The 23584-nt window shown below is 46.8% G+C and overlaps 2 protein-coding genes across 7 annotated transcripts in view; both read right to left on the reverse strand.

The window, feature by feature from the left end:
* Positions 1 to 195: 195 nt before the first annotated feature.
* On the reverse strand, positions 196 to 1514 carry LOC1281287 (V-type proton ATPase subunit G). The gene is made up of 3 exons (XM_321230.4): positions 1208 to 1514; positions 903 to 1003; positions 196 to 820 (listed from the first exon to the last, which is right to left on the reverse strand). The coding sequence occupies exons 1-3, from the start codon at positions 1287 to 1289 to the stop codon at positions 653 to 655; spliced, it is 351 nt and encodes a 116-aa protein (XP_321230.2). The 5' UTR covers positions 1290 to 1514; the 3' UTR covers positions 196 to 652.
* A 2051-nt stretch (positions 1515 to 3565) lies between these two features.
* LOC1281286 (hemicentin-1) overlaps positions 3566 to 23584 on the reverse strand; it is a 186383-nt gene continuing 166364 nt past the window's right edge. For 5 of the 6 annotated variants that reach the window (XM_061643057.1, XM_061643056.1, XM_061643058.1 and 2 more), the window contains 3 exons: positions 22118 to 22387; positions 21217 to 21344; positions 3566 to 9972 (listed from right to left, as the gene is read on the reverse strand). In XM_061643057.1, coding sequence (XP_061499041.1) covers positions 9364 to 9972; positions 21217 to 21344; positions 22118 to 22387 — 1007 coding nt within the window. In that variant the 3' untranslated portion in view covers positions 3566 to 9363. The remainder of the gene's footprint in view (positions 9973 to 21216; positions 21345 to 22117; positions 22388 to 23584) is intronic. The other variant, XM_061643061.1, reaches the window with a different exon arrangement.

Here is a 23584-nt window from a genome sequence, read left to right on the forward strand (position 1 = left end):
AATTAAACCGTTCCGTCCTGCAACGTGTGCGCTCACGTGCGTCGTCATGGCAACGCTTTAACGATTTCTAGCGGTGGCTCCCTCTAGTGCCGCTTCGCTGCAATACAGCAATCATTTCGCTACCTTGCGAGATAGTGCCACCCCGGTCAAAGATAACAACCGTGGCTGATAAGAGAAACAAGCGCTCTGGTGCCATTTGTTTTCCTAACACTTACTTTATTTAAGCATAACCTAAAGCGTTTCCTTTTTACATATTCTTACAGTTAGTGAATTACAGTACAGTACTTTGCTTGTACCCCGTCGTCATTCTAAGGCAGACGACAAATGGTACAAAACAAAAAACAAAATAATTTGCGAATAGATATCCGCCAGGAGAACATGCACAAGAGAAAAAAAATGAAAAGATGGTTTCGCCCTATTTGCGCGGAAACCAGGTGATCCAAAGATCCAAAGCCGACTGTTCCTAATTAGCGAGCCAAACGGATGCCGCGTTGCCAGTTGCCGTGGCCCCGGCCATTAGCTCGGAAAGAAGGAACTGGCCATGAACCGGGGTTGTCGTTTTTCGTTTGTACGTTCGGAATGTTCGTGTGTGAAAATCAACCCATGCATGATGACAGTGCGGGCGATGCGGATGACAGTCGTGTCGGCTGCTCTATTCGCGCTGGTTTTTGTGCACCTCCGTCTTGATGGCGTACACGAACGACAGCACGTCCTGGATGACCGGCTCCTTCTGGGTTGCCAGCGCACGGTTCATCTCGTCGATGCGGACGCGCGTGTCGGCGTCGATCTTGTTCGAAACACCCTCGCGGGAACCGACGTGCTGGGAGGAAGAGAAGCAACAGAGAGATAGTTGTAGCAAACGTTCTCGAGACACTGGTTTTTTTTTGTCGTGTTTCCCTTACTTTGGCCTCGAATTCCTTGAAGGTACGCTCCCGCTCGGCACGGTACTTTTCGATCTCCTCCGTGGCCTCATCCTTGGCCTGCTTCAGACGACGTGCCTTGCCTGAAAACCAGAACAAAAAAAAAAAAAACCGATCCTAATGTTAAAAACCCATCACTTGTGCGTTCGTTTCTTCCAATTTTCGGTGCACAAAACGCAACAGCACGCAAACAGGTGGGTCATGTGACCGGAGTGGTGTGTGTTACGTTGTTGCGTTTGCGTTGGTTGTCACTCGAAGTTGGGCTTCCTGCTTTCCCACACACTTACGTTTGCGCGCCTCGCCAACCTTATCGGCGGCCTTCTTTTCCGCGGCCAGCAGCTGCTGGATACCCTGGGTGTTGCTGGCCATCGTCAAAAGTCCACGGGCACGGGATCTTTCTCTCTAGTCGCGAAGCGAACCGAAACGTACCGACGAACTGAAGGGAAAACGAGTCGCGCGCTGTTCCGTCCGTGTCGAAGTCACAAGTTGATTTGGTCTGTCTGCCTTTTTTCTTCGCTGATCATATGACAACCCCCGGGTTTGGCACAACCGTTCCTCTCACCCCACGGTGGTTCACGTGATTGCAAGAGCGCGGGCCTATAGCATCGCACGTGCCAGAGCGAGAGCACGACATGGGGTCGAACCGGGCGGGAGGGCTTGCGTTTGTACTCGTGGGTTTAAGGGCGTCGAGTTATGGTTGGTGGCGTAGTTTATGAAGGTGCTGATATATAACAATGCTGCGCACAGGGGGGAAAGGAATGCGTGCGTGAGTCCGATGATGGTAAAAGAATAGCGAATAAAATGAAGTACATCAATAGTCGATTGATATATGAACGAAATTAACATTACACACAATGTAAGGAACAATATATGTAATGTCATCGTCACATTCGTCGTGCCTGCGTACGAGCAATAGCGCTTTAGTATGCAAGTTCGCTTGCAAGCTGGGCGGTAGAAAGCTTTGTAAAAAGCTTCTTTGCTGCATGCAACTGCAATGCTGAAAAGCTTTTGACGTTACAAAACACGTGGGGTCGGTACATACAAAATCCAGAACATTAAACAAACATTTAATTGTGGATACCCTGATGTGCGATACCTCGATTCTGATGTCGACAGTTGACCGTTGTCGTCTGCATCGAACCCCTAGTTAATTTTGATAGGTTACAAGGCTACTCATACCGGACCTGGAACCGATCACGAACCCATACCATTCATGGAACCGTTCTCAAACCGAGGTTCAATCAAAAACCTACAAAATTCCTGTAACGGATCATGAACCCATACCGGCACTGGAACTAATCCTAACCACTTACCGATGTTGGTTCTTCTTCTTCTTCTTCTTCTTCTTCTTCTTCTTCTTCTTCTTCTTCTTCTTCTTCTTCTTCTTCTTCTTCTTCTTCTTCTTCTTCTTCTTCTTCTTCTTCTTCTTCTTCTTCTTCTTCTTCTTCTTCTTCTTCTTCTTCTTCTTCTTCTTCTTCTTCTTCTTCTTCTTCTTCTTCTTCTTCTTCTTCTTCTTCTTCTTCTTCTTCTTCTTCTTCTTCTTCTTCTTCTTCTTCTTCTTCTTCTTCTTCTTCTTCTTCTTCTTCTTCTTCTTCTTCTTCTTCTTCTTCTTCTTCTTCTTCTTCTTCTTCTTCTTCTTCTTCTTCTTCTTCTTCTTCTTCTTCTTCTTCTTCTTCTTCTTCTTCTTCTTCTACTATGACACAACAACCGTGGTCGGTCAAGGCCTGCTTGTACCATTACTAGTGGGCTTGGCTTTCAGTGACTTATTGATTTACCCATAGCAGGATAGTCAGTCCTACGTATGGAGCCTCAGTCCATGCGGGGCTTGAACCCAAGGCAGGTATGTCGTCAAGTCTGGCCATTGGAACTGATTAGGTTTGGGCAATTCGGTTCATTTTCATGAACCGTGAACATACTAGTTCTTTCATTTAAACGAACTGTACATGAATCGCGAATCATTCGTTCATTTCAGTTGATGAAAATGTGGGAAATGGGAAATGGTTTATTACCTCTAGAACCTTATTTGGCAGACCAGGGCGACCTTTATTTTGACGGGTAGGGCGTTCTTTTTGTTAACGGTCTGATCATACGGTTCACGTTCATATTTGTATTGGAGGAGAAGAATGACCTGGCATACTAGGACGTTCTTTATTTCTACAGTTAAGACATTCTTTGTATCAATAACTCTGTACATTACGATTGATAAAGATCCGATGAACGTTGATTAGATGAAAGTAGGTCGTTCGTTCTTTAGAGTGAACTGAATGAATACTACTGGTTCATGGTTCTTGCGGCACACCTCTAGAACTGATCACGAATCAATATATACCAGTCCTGGAACTGAGATTGAACCCGTACCGTTGCTAAAACCGATTACGTACCCAAACCGGTCCAGGAATTAATACTGAACCCATGACAGTCCTGGAATCGCTCATAAACCTATAACGGCTCGTGAACCTGTTTGCGGGTTTGGAACCGATCCATTGCCTGCTTCGAACCAGTATCAGACAGATGTTTACACCTTGCAGTAAGACCTTTGTGTTCAGTCCCATATGCAGTCGAATGTCGTAGTTCTGCTGTATTTTTGTGAAACCAACATTTCTTTCAATTCCATTATATTCTACCATCCAAAGCGAAGCAATGGGTTCACAATTTAGAAAAAATGTTTTTATTTAAACCGACCGTTTTTCTCTGTTGTTGCTGTTATTTTCTTCTCCCTCAATATCCATAGCGTCAACAATTCACCTGTACGGCTGTACGACTTTCCATTTTTCAAAAAACCAAAAACGAATTTGCTGTATCGTTTCTGTAGGCGTTGCGTGCTGTGTGAGCGTCGCTTCACCCGCTGCTATAATAATTCCCCATTTCCTTTCGCACGCTCCTTCCCGACCGTTCGTCTCTTCTGTACAAATTAAACTAGTGTTGTTTTTGTTTTGTTTTACTTCCTTATTAAAAAGTTTCAAAGAAACTGGAATCCTTCACCACTTATCATTATCGCCGATTGGTTTTTTCCCCTAGATGCACCGCACCCGTCCGCTGCAGCAGGTGACAGCTCAGGTAATGTGCCCCTGCCCTGTGGAGTTCTGGTGCGTTAGTTTTATAGAATTTCAAATAGTAAAACAAGTAATACGGCTGGCGAAGATTGCAGCAACCGAGCTGTGCTTCATCTGTTTGTAGGACTTTTACATTCCCTTCCTGCACAGTTTGAGTGTTGAGTGTTTCCTTTGTTGAGTGGTTGCACTTACACGCTAGTATGTATAACTATGTACAGTATCGTGCCGACGCAGGTTTCGAGATCGAGATAGTGTTGTGTTGAGATCGTGTGTTTACGTTTACCGTTTGCCGGACAGTGTGTGGTGTAAGAATGATTGCAAACCAGGAACCCGACCGCAGCGGGCGCAGCCCTTAAGGAGCCCTTAAGGATCTTAAGGAGTGCAAACGCGCCAACCCGATCGTTCGATCGTTCGCCACCGTATTTACAGTATAGATAATTGGATTAAATGCTACCCTAGTGTGAGTTGGAGTGTTTTGTTAACCTAAAACAGATGGCCCGCCCGTCTTAGCTGCGCTGCCATCCGATCGTGTGTATGTGCTCTGTTGTTTTTTGTTTGTTTGCTTAAAGTGATGCCTAGCAAATGGATGACATTGATGTGTACGATCGATTGATATTTCCCTCGTTTCTTTTGTTTTCCATTTCTTATGCTACACGTAGAAAAACCGAAAACGTAACCAAAAAACAAACGGAAAAGCAAAGTAACTCCCATATCCCATTTTCTAGTGCACGGTTCTGGTAAGAATAATTATTGTTACGTTTGCTCGTATGTACACAATTACCCTAATCCTAACAACGTGTTGACGAAGGTTGATTTTGTCTCTTTTGTTTTTTTTTGAAGTATTAGATTTGTGTGAAAATGTTTTTATCTCGTTCTTTTTTTTTGCTTTCGCTCGTTTTGGTTTTCCCTTTTTTATTCCATAAATTGATTTTGTTACTTCCACTGTTTACACTTTTGCGGATCATATCGGGTTTCCACCCACTGCCCGGAGGAGAGTTTGTGCACCTTTGTGTTGGTGTGGTTTGTTTGTTTGTTTGTTAGATTATTTAAAGAAATTAAAGGTCAGTTCTTTGCTCACTCAGTAGGTTTTTGGAGCGAGGTGATACTTAACGTACGCTTACGCTAATGCTTCGTTTCTTTTCCCTACCCCTCCCCCGATATTTGCGCTAATTTTCTCCACGACTAATACTTGTTGTTCGTTTCCCATTACACTTCGTTTGATTTCGAAATACTTTCCATGCGGTTTTGCTTCATTCACTTCCCGTTGTTTTGTTTGTCTGTGTGATGCATCACTTTGCCTTTCCCCAGCTTTATTGTATAGCTTTAGATTTCATGTTGCGTTGCGCTCTCTGCCACCAGATCGATGCAGCGTAATAAATGAGAAAGAAAATGGGAAATAACCCCCACGGGGTAAGTACCAGCGCAGCACATCCTTTTATTTGTGTGGGTGTGTTTATTTAATTTGATTTTATTGGAAGTACAGAAAGGAAAACATCTCGCTTTGTGTTTCGCTTGCAAACAGTTCCAAAAAAACCCAAAACAAAAACAAAAAAAGAACAAACGAAAGGTGTGTGCACTAAATGAATAATGCGATGTGTCGCATAAATAAACACGAATTGCATGGCCCCCGAAAAAAGGGGTGCTCCGGTCACGAAGCAGCAAAAAGAAGGCGAAAAACATGTTCCCTACCAAGCAGAGAACGAGACCCGGGACAAAAGGGAGGGAATTAAAAGCAAAGCAAAAAAAAAAAACAATAAACAAAACAAAACAGCACCGACACCAACATTAAACATCACGCATATTGGGCACGTGTGGCACGGGCTCGCTAAAAGCAAAAGCGCATAACATTTTAGGTTGATGAAGAGAGCACTTCCGACACAATGGGAAAACAGTGGACGCAAACGCACCAGGGTCGGAGAGGTGCCGGTGCCCGCTGCCAGTAGCCGGTGCCGGTTTCGGACGCGCTATTTAAATTAATTATTAATTTTAATACTCGTCCGAAAGCTCTGCGGAAGTCGATAAAGTGAAGCAAAATATGAGTGTCCCACCGGAGGGGGAATTCGGTGCGTATCGCTTGTGTGTGAGTGTTAGACGATGCTGAATAGTTGGTTGATGCTGCGAGAAGTTTTTCGTGCTGTTATTGCAGCGGATTACGAAAACCTTTGCCTTCTGCATGCAGCGAGAAAATAGCAACAAATAGTGTACTTTTCACGAAACTTTGCGGTAACGTACCAGAGTGTGTAGATGTCTTTTTTTTTTTTAATTTCCTGACCGTATTTTCCCGTGTGCCGGGTAACCGAGTTATGCTGCCCATTTTATTGCATCGTTCAAGCATCATTAAAGGAGTTTTTTTCTTCCTCTGTATCCATAGCACAGTGTGAGCAAGGGCGAAGGGCCTTTATTATTCCGCGAATTGAGCCCACTCGCGATGATGGTAGGCGATGATGAAGATGATATTATGGGCGTTGTTGAGTCTGGGCGTGGGGATAAAAGGGTTTGAAACCCAAATAAAAACAAAACAAAAAACAAAAAAACACACTCAAAAGCGGCTAACGAGAGTGCATTTGTGTGTTTTTCGGGATGCGAGTTTGCCCCGAAAAAAAGGCCGGCTCAGTGGTGTAGTGTCGGTACGAGTTTCGGAGCGCTGCTGCGTTGCTTTCAATTAATTCGAAGTTAGTGAAGGACCCACCGGTTTCACCGGTTGCTTGCAAATTGGTCGTATGTTTTTGGAAATTAAAAAAAACCCGTAGAAAAGGCAAAGCTTTGCCTTCTCTGAATAGACGCTGTAGCTTTTGAAACTGTTCACCGATGTTCTTTTGCATGTTGTGAAGTGTTGCTTTAACCTTCAGCCCTCGAAAGCTGTATCGGGCTATATCGGGCTCTATCGGTAGCTCTATTCAAAAGAAAGAGAACAGTGGCTATCAGATTACAAAGCTTGCCTCATGGCATTGATATGGCCTCCCGGACGTGGTTTGAGCTGTCGGCGTAAGAAAGGGAAATGATAAATTACGACCACACGACCATCGATAGCAATCGTGGAGCTAGTTCGACTGCTCTGCCAGTGACTGGGATGACTTTGCGGTACGGGGCGTTAGTGAGTGGGCAGTTTGGCTCGTGTGGTTCGTTTTGTGAGCAAAACAGTTTAGATCTGCAGTTGGGGAATCGTTTCCGAAGCAGGTAAGTCATGTTACACTTTGTGCTAACAACCCTGAAGAACTGTGCTGCCGAGATCGAAGCATTGTGCTGTCACTTGCTGGCTGGAGCAAGATGTGATGCAAAATAGTCGCCTTGGGCAATAATTGATACCTTTTGCTTTCTGCATCCTAAAGATGTCTGTAGGTTCGTAAACTAAAATCTCGAGCCTTTCAACGGAATTTTCCAATGGACGGCCGGTACGTAAATCTTATGCGTTGCGATAACTTGCCACCGCAATCAATTGGTCTGAAGCGGTTTCATTGCGACGAACCAAATGCGCGCTGCACCCGTTAATCATGCAACCAGAAAGTGAAACTTTCCATTCGCCTACCTTCAGTCCTCCCCTATCGGTCGAAATACAACCAACGGATAAAGGGCACGAGGTGGCAGAAACTAGAATCACGCGAGCACCAAACCAGTATCAGCCCCGGGACTTCACCACTCTGGCAAAGCCCCATTCGTTCCAACCGGTACCGAGTGACACCGTGGCGCGTGGAGCAGGTGGTGTCGCCGGTCGCCCGACTAGGGGGAAAATCTACATAAATTTTCCATTAAGCAGAAACATGATAATCTTAGGTTTGCTGCCATCATGCGAACCCACACACGGCACGAAAACACACACACACACACACACACACACACACACACACACACACACACACACACACACACACACACACACACACACACACACCATTGTAGCTAAACGCTGGAAATGGTCTCTGACCACCATGGTACCTCTCCCCTTTCCCGCGGCTGGTTACAATCGAGACAAGACAATCAGTACTATTATTGGCCGGGAATTATCGCGCCGGCCGAAAGCGAACTACAAATGGCACAACTGATTGCATGTCGATTGCGCTTTTCCAATACAAATAAGGGCGTCCCGCACAACGCGCGCATCCCCCCGCACCCAACAATTGAGGTAAGGTGGGAGTGTCGGAACGTAAGTCATCGTCTCTCCCGTAGCCTGGTTACTGTTCCTGTTAAACGAGAGAGAAAAAAAAACTCAAGACGTTTGTGGTTCACTGGCGGCATCAAATACCAATCGGTGCATTGGAGTGTTTGGTTTTGCGGTTTCGCTGCGCTTGATTTGATGAATCGCTGTCAATTAATTATGAAGCGACCGCATCCGTACTGCGGAATGCTCGCTGACCATGCCGGAAATAATCGAGCAGGAGTACACACTCACACACACACACACATCCGGGACCGGGCGGTGTGCGATTCGGGGGAGGAAGACGTTCTACCCCGGTTTTGGTTTGATAACAATCGATCAGTATCGTGGAGATTGGTTAATTAAATTAAAGCAACTTTGGAGCTGTGATACAGGAAATGGTGGCGGACTCTGTGTGGGATATTGGGAGCTCCTAACTATGAGACGGTGTACGCGGGGAAATCGAAAACAAATGCTTTAACACCTTGAAAGCCATGACGTTCAGTTATGTTTCCTGGGAGACCATGGTTAGAATACAATGCTAGCCAGGGATAAGTGACTTTAAATCAAAATATCTTGTAACAGATAAGGCGTATTAGTGTGAAATTATGCAGCAAGATCAACAAAATGCTAAATGACTGCATAATGCATACCGGTTTTGCAAATTATTGTTTCTTCCTTTTTATAGAAGTTTCCATAAATGGTAAAAGATCGAGAATATAAATGCAAAATAAGTAAAATAATATTAGTTAAAAGTAAACATAAAGTGGTTGGCTGCTAGGGAAACATAAACAAACATGGTCTGGCAGTCAAAGTTTTCAGTGGGTAAAATTGAAATCTGTTTGCAGCAACCATACGTCGTGCGGATTGCATACCGTCTCTACTCGTTCCATCGGCATCAGTAACACTACGCCTAAAGGTATGCAAAGCCGCAATTCATCATCGGGCTTTTAAGGCTCATTTCGCCGTGCCGATCTGGGCAGGGGGGGAGGAGGGAGATTTCTGAAACAACACCCAACGATAAGTATTTGAGAAACGAACACAGTGGAAAAGTTTGCCACACCGGACATCTTGTTTACCGTGTAATTTGAGCAGTTGAGCGTCGGTGGAGCGCCCTTTCGAGCCATTCCATTCTCGCCCCTTCTTTCTATACTTCACTCTTGTTTTTCTTCTCATTTTTTCCACCACACACACGTTCTCCCTTCATTACCATTCATTCCCTAGCTCCCTTTTTCCCCTTTCCCCGTGTGACGCAGCTTTAGACGCAGCTTTCCTGCTGGGAAAAGGCGAGCGGCGTCCGCACGGTGACGATCTCCCTCAGGTATTGCTTGCTGCCGCCACCACCACCGTTCGCGCTCGGCAGGCTGGCGGAGGGTGACTGGGGCAGCGCGTGGGACAGCTGCAGTGGCGAGTGCGCCAGGACGGCACCGGGATGCTGCCCGAGCGGCTGCGATAGCTGCAGCAGCGAGGCAGTCGTCGGCGTGTGGGGCGTGTGGGGCGCGTGATGCTGGTTGTGCGGGGGCGCCGGCTGCGTTGCGTCCTGCTGCAGCTGCAGCGTGAGCGGATGGTGATGGTGGTGGTGCTGCTGCTGCTGCGACACCGGTGATATTAGCGGGAAGGAGGAGCTGCCGGTCGACCCCACCCCGGCTATCGTGGACCCGGGATGGGATTGGGTGGGCGGTGGCGGCACCCCCTTCCCGAAGCTGCCGCCGTGGTCGATCTGGGCGTAGATCGTCGGCTCGTCGAAGTAGTTGTAGGCCGGCGGCGGCGGCAGCTTATTCAGATGGTTGTTGAGGTGCGTTTTGCCGCCGGTGTCGTCGTGCGGTATTGCCAGGGCCAGCTCCGCGTAATGCACTTCACTAGCTGACTGCTTGCGGCGATGCGGCCACCAGAGGCGGGGAGGAAGACGGGAAGAGATGAAAGAGAGAGCGGGAAATTAGATTATTTTTAGGCGCTTTGCTATTACATGGCCGCATGCAAACATCAACACGTGTATCTTCTATCCGGCCGGTTTGCAGAAAGTAAAGCACAACACAGTGAAAGCAAACGACCGCTATGCCGAGCGACATGAGTGATGCAAAGTGTGTTTGGGTGTGTGTATGTTTACTAAAAAAGCATAATGGGTAATTTTGCTAGCGGGTTTGGAAGCTACAGTGGCCGGCTGAATAAAGTGGCCACTACTTACAATTTTACACTTTTTACATTTTTTCCGTGAAAAATGAAGTTATTGTACTGCTTTATTTTTTGAAACGTTGTTCGTGATATGCTTAAGAATGCGCAGTACCATAGCATGACAAAAATGAGAAGTTTGCTTCAAGAAAAAATATTTTTTCCAAAATTGATCAAAATCACTGTGCCAAAATAAAGTGTCCACTTTATTCATTCTACAGAAAATATTTTTCTGAACAAATATAACAGCAAACTTATAATTTATATGCGTTCCTCTCGCATTCTTTACATGTTTGAGGATCTTTGCCATAATTTATTATGTGTTTATCTGCACATATTTGGCATTGGTTCTTTCTAAGAGTATTTCAGAGCTTTAACATATTTTGTTTTTCTTAATCACGTCATTTTCACTACATTTGCATTAAAATTTGCACACTAAATCTCGATTGAATTAAAATTAAGACTAACTGGGAGCCATTAAAAAAAGTTTATTCGATTTGATTGAAAAAATAAAATAAAAAATTCTTCGTGTATAACTTCAGCCGTCTTCCTGTTGTAACATCAATTTATTTACTAACTCCGTATTTTTCACAGAAAACAGATAAATTCACACAGGATACTTGTATAGGTATTAGCTTTCATTATGCCGTCGATTCAAACCATGCTCCCCACTTCTCGTATAGAAATCCCCTCCCTGGTCATCACATTGCACTCTTCATACATATTGGTTTGTTGGATCGCGTCTAGATATTTTTGAACATCAGTTCTAATTTGGACTTTTCTGTCCAAATATCAGTTTTTCAACAATCTAACGATATATCTGCATGTTTTTGATCATATTGAAGCCAATTGGCTTTGTTAGTCTTGCTGTAGCTCGGGCGAGGAACTTGAAGGACGCTACATCTAATGGGCAGTAAATTGCGAAAATTGCAATGTGATAGCTAGGGAGTGTTTCTCTTTAGGAGTAGCAGGAAAACTGGTGTGAATCGAAAGTACAACTATGACTGATACCTTTTTTAACATTCTTCATCACTACTTTGGGATATTTCTTAAAAAAAATGGGATTTGAAAACTAAAAACATGTTCCTACAGGCTAACATCTCAACACACACAATCAATACAAAAATCATTTCTCAACTAGTATCGTATAAAACACCTTGCATGTCCTCCATGAAGTCTAAATCTTTGTTCCATCGAGAATTTGTGGCAGATTCTATATGCAAAGGTGGATAAAACTGGTGTCACAAACAAATAAATTTAAATTTAAAGCTCTTGATAACGCTTGAGAAGAACCAGATGCAAAAACTAGATGCAGAACTAGATAAACCTTTAAAAATTATAAAAAAATACGCCAACGATCCTCGAACATGTAAAGAATGCGAGAGGAACGCATATAAATTATAAGTTTGTTGTTATATTTGTTCAGAAAAATATTTTCTGTAGAATGAATAAAGTGGGCACTTTATTTTGGCACAGTGATTTTGATCAATTTTGGAAAAAATATTTTTTCTTGAAGCAAACTTCTCATTTTTGTCATGCTATGGTACTGCGTATTCTTAAGCATATCACGAACAATGTTTCAAAAAATAAAGCAGTACAATAACTTTTATTTTCACGGAAAAAATGTAAAAAATGTAAAATTGTGAGTAGTGGCCACTTTATTTTGCCGGCCACTGTATTTACGCACGTGAAAGGTTTTTTTTTCAAATGAAAATGAAACTCCATGCCCCAGAAATTGCAACAGGGCGGCTCATGTGGATGATGGAAACTTTCCGCAACAAACAGCGCCATGTTTGCACTGCTCTCGCCTATCGAATTCGCTTCCAATGAAATTGCGAGCTTATTAAAAGTTTGCTGTAAACACTGGTTGTTTTTTGCCTGGTTTGGGACGCCTTCAGGCACGATATTTACTAGCATATGTTCAGTAGCTTGCGGGTGCTGGATGCTTTTAATTTGAAGATTAATTTATGTTCTGCCGGCCGCGCATCTGCGCAATGAAGCTCAACCCGTCAGTGCCATCGGCTCTCCCTGACCCGAAACCCGTCAGTGCTCGTTTATAACAACTTTTGAGTGGATTGATGACTTGCCCGTTTGTACGGGCGGCGGACATTTATTGCAACCTACTCGGTCATCTTGGCGCTTCACCTGGTTTCAAATGCTCGCCAGCGGAAGAAGAGGATAACCCGGGGTGCACTGCGTTACACGTTCGGCATGGCGCGGAAGGGAACGTTTCACAACAAGTTGCGAGTGTCATTCGCTTTGATCGAACCGCCATGAGTCGGCTGCTTTTCCGCAGTGGCCGTACCGATTGTGAAACACACGGGGGCAGCCACCAGCCAGGCGACAAAGTGAGTCAAAATGAACGTGAAGTACGGTACCATTTTTGTCTGCTGGGCTGCTTGCTTACAAAATGTCACCAGCGCAACAAACTTTCTGCCCGCAAATCCCGGGAAACCCAGCCCCTAAACAGCGACGATAAGACCAGAATGAACGACTGGCTGGCAGCGTCCCCTTGCACTGTAAAAGCAGGGGTTGCCCACCCGTTCCAGGGGGGGGGGGGCATCCGTAGCTACCGACCGCGCTCCTTCGCCGAGCCGAAACTTCATTGCAGAAGTGCATTACCGTGCATTGCTTTCCAACTGGGCAATTCCCCCGGTTGGAATGTTGTTGTTTGCCAAAACCTTCTGCTGTCTAGCGTGCCGATGCTTTTGATTTGCCGCATTCCGTTGCGGACGGGCGGGTGCGGCTTTGTTTTCGCCATGCATTAAGGGCCGGTGGCCGGTGCGTTCGTGCGTGCTGTCGCCGACCCGGTCCCCTGCCCGACATCGGCAATCGCAGCCAGAGTCACATTCCACGCCCTTAAGCGGACGCTGTCGGCGTTGCGCGACAGCTGCATACGAAATGGTGTCGTTTACAGTCGTATCGCATGCGATGGTATGTGCCTTTGTGTGTGTGTGTGTGTGTCCGTGTGCGTGCTGATGTCCTTTGGGTGAATTGCGACTCGGGAAAGTCGGCAAGTCGCCATCAAACGTGCGCTTTATCTAGTGAACAACCCCTCACCCCATGTGCGGGTGCAGATGTGCATCATGATTTGTGATCCATCCACCGAACGTGGCCTCTGTGTGTGTGTGTGTGTGTGTGTGTGTGTGTGTGTGTGTGTGTGTGGCAGGATCAACTGTATACAAGATGGCGCTCGTTCCGGTACGTGGTACGAGCGCGCCTAAAAGTAGGCAAAGCGTGTACGCCTGTGCACGCGCTGTGCTTGTTAACTCGTTAACTCGGTAGATATGCTCGCCGAGCAAAGCGGACTGTTTCAGTGTGGGTCTTTGTGTGCCCTCTATCCGCCCCCCCACCCCTACCCGCTCCCCTCCCCGCTACTACGATGGAAAGCAAAATGTTTTCGAATGCAACGGCGTACCCAAAAGGGGGGGCATTGCTAGCGATAGAGCAGATGGGGCAGGGGTGGAATTTGAAAACTTTTGAAGTGTGGTCCCGTCCCGTCGAGCCGCACACATCCGTTGGAATTCGGATGGAATGGATTTCCCGAGTGAACTTTGCCATTTTGTGCCACGGTTCGGGTGTCTGTGGTTGGAGCTGTCAGCAGGCTACCGGGGGGGCAGAGGGGATGAGATGTGCTGTATGATGCACGGCGATAACGATTCTATCCAGAGACGTTCTGCTTTAAGTAAATATTTGGATGCGCATTAACTTTTGTGTCGCGGTTAAAACCCCTCCGTTTGTTGTCGTTTTTGTCTGCTCCCGAATCCAATTACAGGTGTGCGCTTAGGTCTTTGTGTATTCGTCATTTCATGTTGAGATGGTTTTCAGAGATAAAATGGTTACGCACCGTAGCACAGGAATTGAATAAAGAATTATAAAATGCGAAAGAAGTCAATGGATTTAATATGCAGCTCCTGAGAGCATAACATGGGCCATATTGAGCAAATTAGCACAGTAAACGACTAGCGGAAGCATTAAAAGTTGAATTTATTACAGCAAACTGCATACTTTTGGGCGTTTAACTTTAAAATATCTACATTTGTTGAATCTTAAAGACGGTGGCTTTTTAAAGAGTGCTCTATACCATATTACATACATTAGCAGGTACGGGTGAACAAATAGATTGCCTCTTCACGGTTCTGATTTACTATACCCAAATCTAAACAACGCTCTTCTTGCTGTCTTTAGGGAGAGACCTTTTTTTCTATCATAATAGCTCTTCCATTCTCTGCGATAGTTGCTGCAACACCCGACGATAGTGAAAAGGGTAGTACCAGGAGCGATTTTCTTTCGCTACGGCACGCCTTAATTCTATCGCACAACTGACCTGAGGCAAGATTTCCCCTGCGCAGATGAGCACAGGTAATGGAGAAACCCCGTCACCATTTACACTGATTGCACAACGCGGATCGAGCTGGCCAGTTCTGCTGGTCACCTTGCACCATTGTCCCATTGTGTCAACTTCCGGCAAAGTCGTTCTGTTAGCTTCCCCGGGCGCTCTTGCCATGGCTGGATGGGTTGAGAGCTCGTAAATGGATCTGGGCAGGAATGAAGTCCAACAGGACATGTCGTGCCGTCCGTGAAGGAGCTTTTCTTAGCGCGAGCGATGCGAGCAAAGGAGAGACACGGCAACAAGCAATAAACGAAACCGGGACACATACAGTACACATACACTGATCTCCGCTGTCAGCTGCACACACAAACCCACATCGTTGTGTGTGTGTTTGGGATGCGCTCCGGGAGACAGTCTATTAATAGTGTCAGCCACTGGTTCCGTCTGCTCGTTACGCGGAAGATTCGTCCAAGCACAGAATGGAGGAAATTGTCTTGCGATACGGGAACGCTGCTAAAGCTGCAGCTTGCGAGCATTCATCGCGGTCGTCTTCGGTCCCGGCACGCAACCCAGAGATACGACAGGGCCCTACCAACCCACCAACGAGTCGATACACGGAAACAGTATAGGTGGAAAAGGATTTTACCGATAACGCCAAGCACAGTGGGATCAATAAAATTTAAGGATTTTTTTTAAATAGCCTGAAAATCTCCTTTCTTTTGTAAATCATGTATTATTTTTATATTGAAGCCAAAAGCGACTGAAAAGGAAAATAATACAACTTCTCCAAGGTCTAACCCAAGTCAGTATCATTCTTCCAACAAATCTTGTTTTGGCACCACTAACCTTCCCCATCACACGGAGAACTACTGCCGGTGGTGGATTTTTAACAGCCTCCAGCTTTGCACGGTACACCCGTCCGGGTGTGGAAAAAAGTCCAGGAGGTCTGGGTGACACATTCGAGCGATTTCATTAAAAAATATATATAACGTTATCCAACTAGGTCATCTTGTTATGTTCGTGCTCGCTTCTGGCGGATGCGGGATTGGAAGCTCTGCTTTCTTGCTCTTGTATGCGCTCCAAGTGACCTTCCTTTCTGATTGTGGGGGGAGGGGGGAGAGATGTTTGAAAAACTGCCAGCGGGGTCTTTTCCACCGGCAGTCCTGCCTTCACGATACAATGTTGCAACGAAGCAGCTGAGAGAGGAGGACGGAGGGATAATTCGCCCTGAGAATGACTCGCATACGGTGCCGTGATCTTCGTGATCCTTGAGCTTCGCCTTTTCATCCTCTCGCTTTCCTTCTCTCTCTCTTATATGCTCCCTACTGTGGATGCGGGCTACCCGGATGTGGACACATCCTGTTGAGTGTCGTCTGTCTGCCTTCAGGTGGTAAAACTGTCCTGCTCCCGTGTCCTTACCGAACCAACCATTCGTTTCTTTATCTGTTTTATATACATTGCACATCCGTGTGTCACACGGATTCCCCTTGCCAGCGCAACGGGGTCTTTTGGACAGTAAAAACAGCCTCAACAACAAAAAAAAGTAAGCAGAAGAAGCAAAAAAATGACACTAAAACACACCTCTCCCTTTCGGTCAAGCTGAGAAAGCAAACTGCAGCAGAACGTACTGGCACTACGGGCCAAATGCTGAAATGTTTGCATTTTTGCCAAGCACGCTGACGAATTTGCAGTGCGCTTGACCCGGTTTGACACGCGGCGGCCTGCGGGGTAATCGACGGAGTCGCAATCGTTCCCTGACAATTGCCTGCCGGCGTACTGCGACAACCCAGCACAGTTCGTGTTCGTGTGAAACGAACAAAAAAAAAAACGGACGGAAAAACTTAACTGAACCAAATCAACTGACCGAAGCGCGCCAGCAGATTAGGTTGAGTTGGTGTCGTTGGGAGGGTTTTTTTTGCTGCGTACGTTGTAGTTGTGCCACCGTCATCTAGTGGCAATCTGAAGTGGTCATTTCTTGCTGCAGCCGTAGAGCGCAGAGCAGTAGAAATCATGTCACAAAGCTGAGCTGCTCTCGGGCTTAAGAAATAGGGGAATGGGGGTTTTGCGCAAACAACAACAAAAAAGGGGCAACAGGGCTTTTTGTTTTATCTTCCACTCCTGATAGTACCGACCACTGGCAATTGCCGGCTAGCTTGATTGGCCGGTAGATGATGGAGCAAAACACAGCTTAAATTGCTTACGCCGTGGTAGTTTGTTGTGGTAGGATTGTGTTTTTTTATGCTGCAAACGGTGACATTTGCTTCAAATTGCAATCAACTCGTTGCAGTTGAGCATTTGGCTAATGCGTGGTGCGCAACGGTCCCGCAACAGCGCATAATTGGGTTTTGGGGAAATGATTGGGTCCCGTAAATAGCTCATTAAAATGTAACGTAACTCACTAACGATTTCCTGACGCTTGTCTGCACTGGGCTATTCGCCAGTAGTTGTGCACAGGTACAGATGATTCGCATGTTCAATTGGCAACCATAACGTGGCGCCCCTCGTATTTGCTCGTATCGCGGCACATTACTCTCCAGAGGGCAATGAGATTGGCTTCTACCCGAACGCTACGCGTACCCCAGAGCGGAGATAAATATGTGCACTCAAGTACCCAGGAGAATTTGATGGTACTCATGTTGGTTCGGTTTTTGTGCATGACGTTTTTTTTTCTTGCTCCATCGATTGACGTTTCGGATGTTACCAGTATCTACTCCAAACCTTCGCCGGTGTTCGGTCGAGCGGGCTATCTTTCCGGTTCGATACGCAGGCTCGGGTGCCCATAATTGGGTTGCCCGCATCACACTGGACCGGTTGGGGAAGAGGGTGGCGGTCTGTGTGGCAGCGAAGGTGCGCTTCGATGATGTGAGCTGGCAAAGATCGCACTGCGCTTTTGAACGGACCATAGCGTCCGCCCTTTGCACTCTATTCGTGTGCCTTGGTGCGTATCAGTACATGCGTTACGCGGTCGTGAATGGTTCCCGGGTGAAACATATCAATAATACAGAAAGTTGAATAAGAAGATAGGGCGTGAGTGAGTGCGCCCCAGCATGAGGTGAACGTGGGCAAGAGTGCTGCCGCCGGCCACATCAGATACAGCCGCAATGGCACATACACACACGTGTGGGGCTAACGATTATTGCCCAAAGTCGTGTATCGCGTTAGAGAGTTCGCGAGAAATCCTCGCCCGATGGGTCCCATTTTGGAAAAAGGGCAATATAATCAGAAGACTTGACCCCGGGAGGCGACAGGATGGGATCGTGTTTTTTGTCCTGTTCGAGGGCCACCGATGTAATAGGGTCCGTTGAATAGGGTCGTGCCCACCGTCGCGTTCATAAAACGGGCTCCATAAAGCTGCGATACGGTGCGCCCGGTCCGTGCTGATCAACCCCGTGTTTGCAATTGTCGTCATTATGCGAATTGTTTGCTGCCTTTGCTGTTGCTGTGCCGTTTGCTCTCCATTCCGGAGGGATGGCTTCGAAAAGGGTATAGTACACTGCCATGACTGCAATTCTGCTGCAGGCTGCACGCTGGAGCCTACGAGGATCGTTGAGCAGCATGCTGATGAGCGGCGTTTCTGTCGAGCGCTTCTTTATTTTAATTCATATTTTCTACACCCCTTTTTATTCGAGCAATGTTTTTCGCTACGGGAGCCCTGTGTACTCTCTGCTCGGGTGACTCAGTTGTGCTTCGATAAAGCCATTCAAAAGCCACACAAAATGGATACAAACTATCAGTAAGAAATGAGAAGAAGGCACCTTTCTAAGGCGACATTAATTGTCATTTGCACGTTACATCTACATGACTGTATACGATCAGCCAGCATACGCTTGCAATGTCGTGTTATTCCACTTCAGTTTTGCGCTCGTTGTGACGCGAACAAATTATTCAATATTTTCCGTTACTGCAGCCCGCTGAAAAGACTACTACATGCTCCGGTAGCTCAGTTGTGCTTCCATAAAGCCATTCAAAAGCCATACAAAATAGATACGAAGTAATATATAGTATCGTAAAGAAACGAGAAGAACGGATCTGCAGTTGCGTACAAATGAACATTCACGCATCCCTCTCCAAGGGACAGGCGTGCAAAGGGGTGGAAGCGTGCGCCCATGATTAATATCTGCTCGAATGGGCGCTCCTACTTGACTCACATTCAGGTGGCTGCTATTAAGTGGACGTTAAGGCCGGATTAGCCGATGCACACGCATGTACCGTTTGCTCTCCATTCCTGAGGGATGGCTTCGAAAAGGGTATAGCACACTGCCATGACTGTAATTCTGCTGCAGGCTGCACTCTGGAGACTACGAGGATCGTTGAACAGCATGCTGATGAGCGGCGTTTCTGTCGTGCGCTTCTTTATTTTAATTCATATTTTCTACACCGCTTGTTAGGCGAGCAATGTTTTTCGCTACGGGAGCCCGGTGAAGAGATTACTCTCTGCTCGGGTGGCTCAGTTGTGCTTCGATAAAGCCATTCAAAAGCCACACAAAATGGATACAAACTATCAGTAAGACATGAGAAGAAATGGTTGTGTAGTGATGCGAGCGCGCCGACGACTCCGATCCGACTTCGGCTACTGTTATTCCGATTCTGATTCGAGCAAAATAGGAACCATTAGTTCCGCCAGGAGTCAGAGTCACCCGTGGTTGGATTCGTCCGGAGTCGGAGTTGGTCGGTGTCGGTCGGAGTCGGAGATGGTCGGAGTCATCCGAAGCTGCGGTCGGTCGGAGTCCGGTGCTATGCTATATGTATGTGATCAAGTCTCCGGTCGAGTGCGGATGGTCTGCACTCCGGACGACTCTGGATGACTGAAATTCCGAACAACTTTGGGCGATTCTGAACGACTCCGGACTACTCCGGATGACTCCGGCCGACTCTGGACGACTGCAACTCCGTTCAAATCGGGATGATTCCGAACGCCTCCGGTTAATGCTGGGCGGACCTACCTTCCATGGTTCGTTCCGAAATTTTCGGAGTTGAATCGGAGTATCCTTCGGATATTTGCCAACTTTACCCATCATTAGTGGGAAATATGAGTCGTCCGGAGTCGTCCAGAGTTGCCCAGAGTCGGCCGAACTCGAAGTTGGTCCGAGATATTTCATGTTGTTTTTTCCCCTCTTTCGCTTTGCGCCTGCACCTCTTAAACAGACCTTACTTTCGAAGAATAGCGGCTTGAGTCGACCGGAGTCGGCAAGAGTTGGAGTAAGATATTAAATGACAGCCAACAAAAACATTGCACCGGGCGACTCCGTCCGGACTCCGCATCCGGGGACGACTCCAGATGTCTCCGGACGACTCTGGACGACTCCGAACGACTCCAGATGGCTCCGACTCCGAACGACTCCAGGCGATTTCAAACCTACCTTTCGGAGTCGGAATTGGAATAGACTCCTGATTTTTTGCAACTTTACCCATCACTAGTACGGGCGCTAGAGTTTGTAATTCGCGCCTGCGTGCCCCCTCCGGGAGTGCCGATCGGCTAGCAATGCACACCCGGTGCGCCGCAACATTCCACGGCACGGTGCTGCTAACGAACGTTCATCAGGGGTATGTGGTTGTACGCACAATTCTGCTCACACATGCAACACGGAAGCTGCCGTTTCTGCACGAAGGGAATATGATGGCCAACATGCGGGAAACGCATGAATTGAAAGGTGGGCTGCCTTATCAAACCCCCAGAATACCACATTCCTAGCTGACTTGACGAGAGAGAGAGTTATCGTCAGGTTCATGGCAGCAATGTCGTCCCCGGGTTCCCTGCGGGCAGATAAACAGGTGAGGCCTGTGACAAACGAGATTGAATGTACACCGGTGAGTGGATGGTGGTTGAAGGCGAAACCGGTACCGCACAGCAACAGGGGTACAGTCGGCAACACACGCACGCACGCAGATTGTGATTTCCCCTTTGTCCGATGGCACGGAGTGCAACCAAAAGTCGCGGTGAAATGGCCTGGCCGGAAAGGCCGCCGGGATGTCGGGGATGACTTTGTGTCATCCCGAGTGTTTGCTCTACTCCCGTACTACCTTGCCGCATTGGAAGAAATCGAGCAGAATATGTATTTCTGCAGCCCGAGCGCATTCATTCGTTGGCCCAGCCGGGGGATGAACCGACAGCATCTCGTTAGGCTGTAGAGCTTGACGTCGTTGATTTGAAAGTAAATATGATGCGCTTCAATCTGGGACCGATGTTAGCTTCCGATATGCAGCTGGAACTCGGTACGATTGGTGAGTCGGCTTGTTTCAGCGCTCAATAGTCGAGGTAATTAATTGAAACCCGTCCCACTTGGTTTGCTCATCTAGGCAATACTAAGATGCAACTTGCAATGCTTAGGCTTCGAAGGTAGTATTTTAAACATTTTAATTGAACTTAAACAAACAAAAGTAGCATATGATGAACATCGAGCGGATCAGAAACTTATCATATTAAGTGTATTAATGTGTGTTTGTGTGTGTTTTGTGTAACTACAAAACGGCCTGTGTGCGTTGCAGATGAGAGCAGCAAACAAGGGAACCCCCCTTCCAAAGCTCGCGCCCCCTTTCGTGCATGCGTGGGGCGTTGCGGTCGTTCTATATGCGCATGCAAAAAAAAAGCTAGTGACATGAGGCACCTACCCCGGTTAGGTACGTTTTCCGGCTATCGTCTAGTATCGTCCTGCCGATAATGTCATGTTTGCTGTTGCATAATGAATTATGCAGCGCTGTGGGTGTCTGATTTGCTGATATTAATTTGTAATCGGGATCTGGAAAATGTTAAATGGAGAAAGAGTGAAATAGAGATAGAGAGAGATAGAGAGCGAGGATAGCGAGATAGATAGTGTGATTGTGTGTTTGTGTGTGTGTGTGTGTGTGTGTGTGTGTGTGTGTGTGTGTGTGTTTGAACGATAGAGCGACAGCTGTACGGCGTTCGAGATGGATGGATGGAAGGAAATAATGAAGCTAAGTCGACTGAAAGATGAGCCGAACGGCAGCCGCACTGTATTGCTCCTTCGCTTCGGGCGTAAAAGAAAGCCTGCTTCATTAATGCTTCCATGTGCGAGTGGAAATGGGAGAGGGACAGAAACCAATGAGCTATGCATACCGGTGCACAAGCGACACACATCGTACGCGGCTGAATGAGAGCGCGGAATAAAAAGAACAACAAACAAAACCAAATTGAAAGCACAAGAAAAAGCGAAACAAATATATATGCAGACAGACAGGATCATGAAGGACCTCTTCTTGCGAGGGTTCCTGTTTTGCTACATTCGAAGCCGGGCTGTAGGCAGCAGTAGTGCGAGTAAAACAAAAACATATAAATCGAACCAGTGGCGCTCAAGCAAGCGAACAGCAACGAAAGAACTAAAAAGCTGTACGGTTCCGAGAGGGAATGTTATCGATACAGGGATTGCACGAGGGCTTATGCACGTCGCGACCATGTCTGTGTCTGTGTGTGTCTGTGTGTGCCTGTGTGTTACGGATTGGTTTGTGGGCGGGCGATTCGGATTCGGAACCGGGTGGGGATGCAAACGCTTACCCTCGTTCGATGGGACAACGTCCGGGTTCTTCTCGTCGTACATGTCTTCCGACTGGCTGAGCGGTAATGAGATTTTCTCCTTAATTGGCAGATTACCGGGCCGCTTGCCGCCGGCCGTGGTGGTGGTCGCGGTGGTGTGCTGTTTCGCCTGCGTTGCCCGCAGCTTGAAGGCGGCCGCGACCGCGATTATAATGCAGATAAGCACCGTTAAAATGCCAATAAATATCCCGATCGATACGATCGGCGTCAGCTCGAACTCGGCATGCGGTCCTGTGCAGAAAAGAGAGAGAGAGGGGGGGGAGAGGAAGAGAAAGAAAGAAAACGCACACATATATGAGAATCGGATGAACTCACTCGGTGTGTAGGAAGTAATGAGTTGCGATAGAAATGTGATTCGAGATTCGAGGCGGCTAGAGGGTGGACGATCTCTCACGTACATTGGGTATGGGATTTTCAGTTACAGTTTAGCTTTTGTTCTGGTGCTGATTGTACTATTCGATGTAAAGGATCAACAGAGTGAGAGAGATGCAGCATTGTAGAGATGCAAAGGTGTATTACACTAATCCCTCGAACGAAGCGATGGCACTGGAATACTGGTTTCGTTCAACGAGATCTTCATCCGGTCATCGATTTAGTACAATAATAGCACAAACAATCCTTTTCTCTTTTAGTGAAAAACATTAAAAAAAGGTTGTTACACTCTCCCAGCGTTCGATGAAGCCACTAGCGGGCAAAGAAGCGGGCCCTCGCCAAACCAAACTTCCAAGAAGTAAATAAAAATTATGTACAAAAAAACTGAAACGCCCCACCACACCATAAATGCGCTGGGTAGATTTAATGTCAACATTTTCCAGCCCTTTTTCCACCTTTGCCGCTTTCTGCTCGTCGGCTACGAACGATCGGTGCATCGAACATTCGCGCCTGCCGGGTATGCAATCGCATTTTTCACGAGCAGTGTTTGCTGCCCGGTTGACCGATTCCGGTGTGGAAATTGGAGTAAATGGAGTAATTGCATTTACGTGGAAATTTATTTTGGGCTTTGCTGCATCAAGCCCTACCCCTTACTTCCCCCGTTTTGCACGGTGCGATGAGCTTTTGCCTTTTTTGTTGTTGTTGTTCGATAAGCGCCAATGAGGGGGACATTGCTGCATCGATATATTGCGTATCGTGTGTGTGTGTTGCTGCTGCTGCTGAGCGGTCAGCTCAGGCCGCGTTGTCCTTTGTGCGCTTAATTGTTTATGTGTATTTATTTATTAAATAAATCTGTTAAATTAAATTACGACGATAAGGCCGCGAGCGTCCAATGCAGATCCCGCCCGAATGCCGGGGTTCGATGTGGAAGTGAGTGGGGGATTTTTTGTCGTTGTTGTTGTTGTTGCTTCCCTTCTTAACACGGTTGATCTCCTATTATCCTCTTCCAGGTTCGGTTTTGGCGTGTATTATGGTTCCAAAATTTATTTTTGAAGC

The sequence above is a fragment of the Anopheles gambiae genome, chromosome 2 (assembly GCF_943734735.2).
Source record: "Anopheles gambiae chromosome 2, idAnoGambNW_F1_1, whole genome shotgun sequence".
In the NCBI taxonomy this organism is placed as follows: Eukaryota; Metazoa; Arthropoda; class Insecta; order Diptera; family Culicidae; genus Anopheles; species Anopheles gambiae.

Coding starts and splice junctions, on each gene's coding strand:
- LOC1281287 (XM_321230.4), bottom strand. CDS start 1,289: ATGGCCAGCAACACCCAGGGTATCCAGCAGCTGCTGGCCGCGGAAAAG. Junction 1,004..1,207: donor GGTTGGCGAGGCGCGCAAAC/GTAAGTGTGTGG, acceptor TCTGGTTTTCAG/GCAAGGCACGTCGTCTGAAG. Junction 821..902: donor TCAAGGAATTCGAGGCCAAA/GTAAGGGAAACA, acceptor TCTTCCTCCCAG/CACGTCGGTTCCCGCGAGGG.